The sequence below is a fragment of the Cariama cristata genome, unplaced genomic scaffold (assembly GCF_000690535.1).
Source record: "Cariama cristata isolate BGI_N322 unplaced genomic scaffold, ASM69053v1 scaffold15781, whole genome shotgun sequence".
In the NCBI taxonomy this organism is placed as follows: domain Eukaryota; kingdom Metazoa; phylum Chordata; class Aves; order Cariamiformes; family Cariamidae; genus Cariama; species Cariama cristata.
In genome coordinates, this window is record NW_009598836.1 from 3,798 (window position 1) to 14,014 (window position 10,217).

The window sequence follows — 10,217 nt, forward strand, 5'->3', positions numbered from 1 at the left end:
GGAAATCTGCAGATAATCAGTTAATGGAAGTGACATTTCAAGGGGAATATCCTGCCACTTTGGTTTCACAGTGTGCTGAAATCATTCCCTCAGGAACTGAACAACCTGTGTTTCCTAAGGCTTATGAGCTGGATAAACGGACTAGCCCTCAAATTCTTAGTGCTGTTCTTAAGCCTGGGACTGCTGTTGAGGGTGGTGTCTTAGCTTTGGAGTCGCATCACACAGGTGACCTACAAAAGGCAGACACCGGTAGCCAAGGTGCTTTAGTGTTTCTTTCAAAAGACTATGAAATAGAGAATCCTCTGGCCTCTCCTACGAACAATTTGCTAGCCTCCGCCAAAGAACAGAGGTACCAGAGAGGCCTAGAAAGGAAAGATAGCTGGGGTTCTTTTGACCTGAGGGCTGCTATTATATATCACACTAAAGGTAATGGCTTAACTTGCTGCCTAAGGGCATTCTCTTATCTTTTTTTTTAATTTATTTTAGAAGTGCAATATTCTAACATGATCTATTCCTTACAGCAATTCTGATTGTTTTAAAAATGAGCTTTTTTGCTTGCCTATCTCTAGTGGCAATAACTGTTTGGGAAAGTTATTCAAATGGTTGTATAATTAATGTTAAGAGGTATTTGTTTCCCTGTTCCTGTGGACAAGTGTAAGTGATGTTGATAGGAATGATGCTTAGCTAGCGTATTTTACATTTTAATTCCTGTGGAACGAGCAGGTCCTCCTCAGCACTGGAAGGAGTTAAATGTGTAGGTTCACCTGCTCTGTTCCAGCTTTACCAGGTGATACTCTTGTCACTGAAAAGGCTTCATAGTCTGTACTCACACCTCTGCCACGAAAGCGTTGCAGCTTCTCCCCTGGGCAGATTAGGCCATGAAATCATGGTGTTGAAGGAAGAAGAAAATTATTCCTACAGGTTTTCATGGTGTGATTGATTTTAATTTTTTAAGTGAAGCCCCACACACACACTTTTCCCCTGCCCTTCCTGGGTATTATGGCAAAGGCAAGACATGTCTTTGCTTATCAGCTCTTCTGTAAGCTGCAGATTGAATTCTCTCATCGTCTTTGTAGGCCAAATCTTTCAGATGATTTTATTGCTTTCATGGAGTCGTTTGTAGTCCAGGTTCTTTTTTTCCTGTTTTTTTTTTTTGAGACTGAAAAGTCTCAAACACGATACAGACGCTTTAAACTGGGAAAGAAGAGAGGGAAGCCTGTGGGATGGCTTGCCTTGGGCTTTAGCCTCAGCCCCAGAAGCTCGGAGGTCTTGCAGCAGTTCTTGGCTTTCGGTCGTGGCTCAGTGTTAGCAGGAGCCTGGGTGCGTGTTCCCTCTTGGCACCGTGTTACTGATCTACCCTTGATGAACACAAGGGCTCTTCCTTTTTTATTTGCCCCCTCTCCCCGCATCCCCCTGCCCTGAAGGGAAAAAGGTGATCCATCCATTTTTTTTGTTTACTGTTCCACATACCTGTCTGGATAATGTCTTGCTCCCCTCTGCGGAGGGGTTGGTATTTGGTTGGCATTGGCAAATTTGCTGTGTTTTGACTCGCTGTGAAGTTCTTAAATTACCTGTTCACAAACTCTCTGTGTAGCATATGGAAACTTAGATGCCTTTAGTAATAGCAAGCCCAGTCATTTAAAAATAATAACTCCAAGTATTTCTTTCCAGGTCATCTCACTCTCACGATGTTAACGTTTTAAGCTCTAGTATTCTTGAGAACAGCGTTCATCAATTGATTTTATCTGGGTCCGCTACCCTCTGCTCAGTGTTAAATCAAGCTTTCTGTTCTCATTTCTTGTGTCTACCTGCAGCGTAAATCCCAGTTTCCCATCAGAAAATGGGGGTACCAGAAAGCATAGCATGGTGTAGAGGGGAAGTCCGAGGCAATCCTTTTCTTAAGTTTGCAAATTTTCCCAGCACTTCAGTTTATCTCTCTTTGTTTTTGTCAACCTGAACTTTCTTGTAGAAAAGCAACTCTGTACAGCCTCAGCAAGACTCATCAGCTCTCCCTTGCTCACTAGCTGTGTGAAAAGACAGACCCCAGTAAAACAATAGTAACAACAGGAAAATAAAGAACACTCCCTTCCCATGTCCCCTTAAGGAGGTGTTAACTTCAAAGTTTGGCTGCCTTTAGTTCTTCTAAGCACAGGAGTTAATTACATTCAATGGCAAGAATGGACACCTAAAGCACTCTTTAAAATACTCTTTTCTGCTCTTTCCGTGCTTCTGCATGTGAATGCTCTTGCTTTGAGCATCCAGAGCAAGCACCCTTGTGATGCCCTGGGGAAATGAGTTCCTGCCCCACCGCTCCTCCACGCCAATATTTTTCAAGCTGTATCTGTGCCAACTTCGAGGTGTTACTTAGGGGTAAAAGACAATGGATGTTTCTAGTCAGTGTTGTCGTTAATGCCGTGATAGTGGTGCTCCAAACAGCTTGAGCTTGTCTTTGTCCCACTTAGTCTTCAGATGCTATTGCTGCTTTACAAAGCAGGAGATCAGTCCAGGTCTTGGTACATCTTCTGTGATGATGTTGGGGGTTGCATTTCTGCGTGTGTTCGAGTCCATTGGGGTGAGCTGGGTTAAGGGGTATTGGCAAGAACAGTGCCTTCCTCTGCCCCACGCAGGTGGAAAACGCTGTCCCCTCTCCGTGGCCGTGATCCTGCAGCCGACGCGCCGTGGGTGAGCTCCGCTGGCACAGCGTGCTGCAAAATGTCCAGAAACGGAGCTGCCGGGGTGTGTTTGCAGGACAGCAATGCAGCGGTTAATTCCCACACCATTCTCTCCGTTTATCTTGGGCTGTTTTCCTGAGATCCTGCTCCCAGCCAACCAGTTCCTCTGCAGTAGGAAAGGAACAATTCCCCTCGCTTATTTTTCACAAGCTGTCTTCCCTTCCTCCCTGCTCGGGAGAGCATATGGGTTTGCCTGGGCCGGTGTTAGGGTGTCCTGGGCAGTTGGATCCTCAGATTGTTTGGTTTTGATTTCGAGAGGAGGGTGAACTTCTCCCTCTTCAGATTGATCTGTTTGCTTTTGAGCAAAGTCTTGATAGTTTGTTCTTCAAATCTGCCCTGCCTCTGGGGTTATGGACACAAAGAGAAGCGATTGCAGGGCAGGGACAGGGGTGAGCGTGGGGCACTGGTGGGGTCCTGGTGCGTTCCCTCCCCATAGCTCCTCCGTGTGCAGGAGGTCAGTGCAAGCTACCGGCGGTGCAAGGGTGAAGCTCTGGGTGTTGGAGTGAGGAATGGGCTCTAGCGTGGGTGGTTGCAGTGCTTCGACCTGTCTGTTGCAAGCCCGCACCCTTTTTTGCACCGTTTGTGTCTGTAGCTGTGACCAGGTTATGTGGATCCTCATCTTGGACTGCAAATAGGCTATGGGAAAGCCTCCAGCTTACTCAGTAGCTTTGTTCCAACAAACCAGGCTTTCCTGTGTGCCGTTTGCCCAGTGACTGCAAGGGACGTTATAGATTATAATTGCTTCACGGCTTCCCTGGGAAAGAATGGATGGAGGAGGTAACACACAGGGTGGGCTGGCTCTGGTACAGTAATCCTGTTTAAACCGCTGCCAGCACCGTGCATGCTGGGGTGTAAGGTGGTGTAAGGCTGCGCTGGGGTGTAAGGGCGGTGTAAGGCTGAGTGGCTGCAGAGCGGAGTGAGGTCCTGGGGCAGGGGGAAGCTGTGCTCGTTTGCATGCACCCAGATTGCTTTTTCCCTGGAAGTCAGGGCATTGGGAACATACTGGCAAGGCTGATGGTGTGCCCTCCTGTTCTTCCCTTGGATACTTTGTGCTGGTTTCCTCTGTGCCCGTGGTCTGTGCCTTGCTTTCCCCCCCCTCCCCTCCTTTTTAAAGCGCAGAAAGGCTCCCTTGATTATCTGATCTGCTTGACTGTAAAACATGATCCTTCAACGCGGCTGCCTTCGTTGACAGCGCGTGCCGCTCAGTGTTTGTGACGGTGCCGTGAAGGGCTCGTGGGTGACATACCTGATTTAGCAAGGTAGATCTGATTTAGTTGAGCACTGGTGGGCCTGCTGTTCATGTGGTTGGAGACGGGGACGGTAGCTTGGTATGGGAGACTGGAAGGGCCAGGAAGGAGTGATGCTCTCGCTTAGGGACACTGTCCCTGTCTAGATTAGAACTGAACCTCTGCCTTGGCGTGGTATTGCCAAAATCCTCATATTTTGAGGGTAAAACTGATCCTTGCAGATTTTTTGGTCCTTCAAAAGAGGATGCTGGGTGTATCTGAGCTTTACTTCTATTGAAATCAGTATCTTCCTGCTTTAGCCCTCCTTTTAAAGACAGCTGGATGAAACGCTTTGTATTGGAATAATTGTCAATGCTTTCCAGAATTTCTTCATGTTTGGGCAGTTGCACTCTTCCAGGCCAGGCTGTGTGTAACTACTGACGAGCTTTGAGGTGGGAAGCTCCAGTATTTTGCTTGTCCTTAGCTAAAAAGCAAATAATCGAGGTCTCCAGTTCACTTGCGCAGTAGCAAAGACAAGGTAGGTGGAGGAGAGGGAACTGCAGTGTTTCCCTCTTCTCTTTTGCCCCCAAGTTTCTGCCCATACCGCTGCTCTGTTCCTTCTCGGCATCTCGGTTGCGCCAGCATCTCTGCTCGCGTGAAGAAGCAGAAGAGCAGCATGGAAAATAGAGCGAGGCAGCGTGGGCTAGCCAGGAGTGGCATTTGCCGGAATGGTGAACTGGGTCAGAAGAAATAGCAGAGCTGTGAATTCAGCAGTTTTCATCCTTTACATCAGGAGAGAGGAGAGAAGAAAAAAAAAAAAAAAGCCTTGGTTTCCCATCCCCCTTGGTGGAAAGGGGTTAGATCTCAGTCTGTTGGTTATGGTCTTGTGGGGCAAAAGCTGATTTAATTCTCCTTTGAGTCTCTGCTTTTTCCAGTTGTCAGGATCAGTACAGTGTATTTGGTACAGGGACAAGTCTCCACAGCGCTGAAATTTTAGTCTTTGCTTTGTTTCCGGGGCAATCCCCTAACTTAATTGTTGTGTCCTGCAGATAAAAAAATCTGATGAGGATGGTCCCTCTCTTATTGTTTCTTGTTTTTTTTTTTTTTTTTCCTAGTGCTTCATTTTAGGGACAATTGTCAGTTTATAGGTTAGATTTATAAGAACAAAGAACTAGTACCGTGGCATTGTTCAGACACTTCTGTTTGCAGGTGCAGCCTCCCTCCCAAGGAAAATGTGTGTAAAAATGCCTGTCTTAACAAGTTGTCACAGAAAGACTTCTTTCCCCTCCAAGGTTACGTACCAGTCCTGCTATAAAGTTTATTGACCTCTGAGGAATCTCGGTGCAATTCACCAGTGTGCTTTAGTCTGTTCCTGACATCAAAGCCTTCCTCCACTGACCCTTTGTTTTGGTGATAGTCCCCAGAAGAAGTGGTTCCTCTCCCTGGAGCTCCCTAGGTGGATGTGGCTGGGGCTGTCTGCCCCGGGCAGTTTCTCAGCAAACCGTGAGCCAGAGAGCTGTGGAGAGGCTGGCTAATTGTAAAAAATGCTGGAAAATGTGAGGTCGGAATGGGCACGGGAGGTGACCTAGTTCTGCCCCTGGCTTGAAGCAGGGCTGGCTTTGATGCCGGGTTGTGCAAGGGTTTGGTGATGGCATTTTCTCCAGCTGGGTTGGAGTCCACTGAGAAGGAAGTGTGACATTTCCCCGGCCGCGTGTCCTGGTTTTGGGAATGGTGGCCTCTCTCCGTTGGGCAGGTCTTGACCACCTTCCGCTTTGGAAAGTGGCAGTACTAGGTTTTGGGTCAGTATCTGAGAGGTAGACTCAGCCTCATGGTGCGGATACCCCTTTTACTGTCGCCCTCCCCTGCATGGGAAGAGTCCTTGCTCACACTCACCCTGGAAGCTTTATCCAGGGAAAACAGGCTCAAAAAAAGAGCTCCTTGAGCCCAAGGAAGGAGGACTGAAAGCAGGCTTGGGGTCTCTTACATGACCAGCTGGTGGGGGCTGCCTTTTCTCCCACCCTGCATCCCTGTGCTTACTGCTCCGGTTAGCCGGAGCCAGGCATTGTGCAACGGGGGACCTGTGGAGCTGCCTCTCCAACGGGCACGGGGGGGTCTGTCCAGCTGCTGTTGCAGGGGTCACGGCACTTGTCATGGCACCTTGCGACGGTCGTACGTGACCACAGCCAGTAACCGATCCAGAACCGGGAGGAAAACTCACTCTAATGTATTACCAAGTAAAGCAGAATAAATCAGAAAACTCCATCTTAAGATTGAAGGAAGACCTTTTTTTTCCTAGTTCTGTGTTGCAGTTAGCCCAAGACTTTTTTCTTTTTAATCTGTGAAGCTGTTTTGGTTGCTAAATGTGTTTAACCTGTGCTATCTCATGGCCACGTAGAGGCGAGGACCTTGCTCTTCTGATGGCAGGCGATATTCAGTAACAATCAATATCGCATCCAGGTTGCCGATGGTCTTTGGTTTTGTAGTTTTGTCAGGCTAAGCACCTGCCAGCCAGTGCATCCAGGTGTTTGGGATTTACAGGACTCTTCACACCACCCTCCCTCCTACCTCTCTTTCTGAGGAAGGAGAAGGAAGATTGAAGTCTGGAAAGGTTGAGGAGTTTGGGTTTTGGTTTTGGTTTGTTCTTTTTAAAACAGAATTTTGACAACTTAAAAGTTTTTTGGTGTGTTTTTGATAGTATCTCACTGTCTATCTTATTGTTGGGCATGTCTTAGTACAAGCCATTCACATTCTGGCGGTGTCTGATGAAGGTAGGACCAAAGGGAAGTGCAAAAGAAAGCAGGGTCTTTGGTGTGGAGATACAGTAGTGGGCAGTGCTCCAGCCTCCGCCTTCTGTTTGATGCTCAAACCTTGCTGTAATGTGGAGGAGCCAACAACTTGAGAGTAGTTTTCTGTCCCCTGCCTTTGGGGAAAGCTGTTAGAAGGGGTGATGTTCTTGAGCCATTAGGAAGTGATGCATCTAACTTCACTGAAAGGAAAACTAGCTCTGCTGGAGGTAATTTTAGTAGCTGGTTCATTTTACTCCTGGGGCATCTGGATCTGGCGGATGAGGGAGGTAGTCCCTTGCTAGGCTGCTTGTATCCCTGGGGGTGTTAGAGGATGGTTACTATTCCCAAAGCACTTAGGGTTCCCCCGATGAAAGTGCAAAGTATTGCTCTTATTATCGTGACGCAAAAATAGCAGCCCTCGTAAAATTTTGTCAGGGCCTTCCTTACAAAAGACTTAATTGTGCGGAGAGGGCTGGCAATATTTATTCGCATGCAATTTCCTGTCCTGGGGAGCTTGAGATTGTAGCGGACAAAGGACAGATGAAGGGTTGGAGAAGGGACGCGAACATGCAAGCGATTGATCGAGGTGACACTTGGCACACATCGTGCTGAGGCCATGAGTTTTGTAGGGTTTTTTTAATTCTTCCTTTCCCATGCCAGTTAGTTTACTTATTGCCTTGTTTTGTGCTTTACTGCACATACCGTGTAGCTTAATAATCCTTTGCCGTTCTCTGTTCCTAGCCCTTACAAGGTCCTGTCACCCTTCTTTCTGGCAGAAGGGAGACTTGAAAGATTGTTCTTGCAGGTTGTGTTCCTACTAAATGCTCCTTTTCTATAATTTTGTCTCTTAAACTTGGGCGCAGGGTACACTTAGTGTCTTTGTAAGTATGATAGCTCACAAAATTCCAGCTTGATAGTGGCTAAATGTAGTTACTTTGAATAGATCTCTAAAGATGTGACTTGATTTTGGGGATATTTTAAAGGGAAGAGCCTTCTGTTTCTTAATGTGAATAAAAAGAGCATTTAACTTTGCTGTTCTTTCTTAGGTAAACAAAAGCATGTGCTCTTTCAGCGAGAATTGGGGAGGGTTTGTCTTTAGCCCACAAGTGTGTTGTAGAGGTAAATTGGGGAAAGAACCGAAAGCCAAGCAGGCAGCCGGGTGTCTCGAGCATCACACCTTGTTCTGGGATTGTACGTTGGCAGCGGTTTTGCAGTGATATTAGCAGCGTAATCTTTACATGGTGTGCTTCAGCAGATGCATGCTATGATTCATGAGAAACTTGCTTTGTCCAGCGTTTCTGATTTCACATGTACTAAGCATCAACTCGTAAAAATCATCTCTCCAGGCTACTTGTTGAGGCTGTAATGTGTGAAGCAGCATTGGAGTCGTAAAGCCCAAAGTTGATTTGTAGGAGTGGAGAACGGCGATGACATTTCTCATGCTCCGTTTGGCTGTCTGACCCTTAAGACCACGTTATGGCCATCTCTCTGCCTCTTACTGCTGGATCATTCCCATCAAATTCGTGCAGTCCTGTGGGCTGGGTTGGGGTCGGCTTTGTCTGACAGCCTGGGCACAACTGCAGCGGTGTCGTGCCACGCTCTGAAAACTAAAGCATGTTTGGAGTTGTCTCTAATGGGAGCATCAATCAGCATAATAACAATGGTCTTCTCTTTTTGCCTCCACAGAAATGGAATCGGTTTGGAATTTGCAGAAGCAAGGTAAGGATATTGAAAAGAATAAATAAACCAAATTGCTCTGTCCTGCTCTGTCTGTTGGGATGGGTGATGGGAGTGGGTTGTCTTGGTGTCCGGAGATGCCCGAGTTTAGTTCTTCAGTGCCTGCTGTTTGTAGTCTGGGTTTATCTGTGTTTTGGATCGCTAAAAGTCAGGACGGTAAGCTTTCCTATAATAGTGGGGTGTTCAGAGAGAAGCAGAGTCTCTAAAAGAGCAATAAAACCCGTGCCAAATTAGATTTAATGAGTCTTCCCTACGTGTATACAAAATTGCTTTCAATTTCTGATGCTGGGTGTCGCAGCCAAGAATAAGTTTTAAATTCTGGTGTGTCTCCACAACTGACCTGTGAAGATGTTCTGTGTTAGCTTGTGGGAAGAGCGATCGGTGGAGACGGGCGTGCTGCTGCCCAGGGCTGTGATGTGGGGAGCAGGGGCTGCGCTGCCGGAGCCAGCCGGGGACCTGAGCACGTTTGCAGGAGGTGGTGACGATGGGAAGTCCGAAGGAAAAGTTCGTTAACGGCCAAGCACCTTGCAGATCTCTTGTGAATGTCTTCAGTCACAGGTCCTGAAAGTCGCTTGTCAAAAACTTAGGATTTTGCTTTCTTTCCAGATCCCAAAAGGATAATCACTTACGATGAAGCCATGGATCGCCCGGATCAATGAAGGTAGCAAGACGAGACTGCCTGTTATAACCTTTCTGCAGCATTTGTGCTGTTCGTGGGGGACAAAAGGCTTTTATGCTCCTTCTAAATCTTCAGTGCAGCAGAGGAACCATAACTAGAATCACAGGATAATATATACAAATATATATATAGTTATTTAAAAATGGCAACTGAAAGTAATTAGACTTCTTAAGGAATCTGAAAATTTATTTCAACGAGACTACACACGTGATTATTTAATCTCCGGTACTGAATAGATTTTTTTCGTTTTGGTTTTTTTTTGTTGTTGTTTTTTGTTCTGTTTTTGTTTAAAGAGTGAATGCAAGTGATTAACGAATACAGACTCTATTTACAAGCCCGGTTCTAAAGTTCCTGCTGTCGTCTACATGGGCAACAGCAACCCACTGGAGAGGCATTTCCACTTGACAAGGTTTCTGTTTCTTGTTCTGTGACTGTAGTGACACACTAATCACAGGGAAATCAGGATGATTCACCATCCTTCATCTCCCCTTTCCCTTCCACCTCCCCAATTTTTTTTTTTCTATTTTGTTTTCCACTGAATGCTGGAGAAACGCCTTGAAGTTTGCAGAGTTTCTGGGGTTTTTTTCCAGAGAATTATAATCCGCATGTTTTGCCAGGAGTAAAGCAACAATCCTATGCTGGGGATATTGTCTTAAAGCATCATTCTTCTGGGGGAAAGATGGTAATACTGCAGTTCTAGGATGCGTGGTGAAGTCACACAGTTGACCTGGCTCCGGTTACATGTTGGACTATTGCAACTGAAGAGTTATCTCATTTTTAAAAGACAACATGCAAAAATAAGCAATCTGTTTAGGCATTTAATATGAAAAAAAAAAAACAACAAAAAACCCACACTGTTCCCACAGTTTAATGCCATTGTATTACTGGGAGCAAAAAAAAAAAAGTATCTTCTGCTTTCAACTGTAGGTGCTTCATATTTGCTCTGTCTGTCTCCTAACACTAAATGTGCTGGATTTTTTTCCCATTTTCATTGGAAAACTGAAGAGAAATTGAGTTGAGTTCTGCTAACTTTCACCCTTCTTGAATTATTTTTTTT

General features: G+C 46.1%; 1 protein-coding gene across 1 annotated transcript in view; it reads left to right on the plus strand.

The window, feature by feature from the left end:
* NUFIP2 (nuclear fragile X mental retardation protein interacting protein 2) overlaps positions 1 to 9,699 on the plus strand; it is an 11,462-nt gene extending 1,763 nt beyond the window's left edge. The window contains 3 exon segments of the mRNA XM_009709456.1: positions 1 to 426; positions 8,431 to 8,463; positions 9,088 to 9,699. Coding sequence (XP_009707758.1) covers positions 1 to 426; positions 8,431 to 8,463; positions 9,088 to 9,140 — 512 coding nt within the window. The 3' untranslated portion in view covers positions 9,141 to 9,699.
* The last annotated feature ends 518 nt before the right edge of the window (positions 9,700 to 10,217 follow it).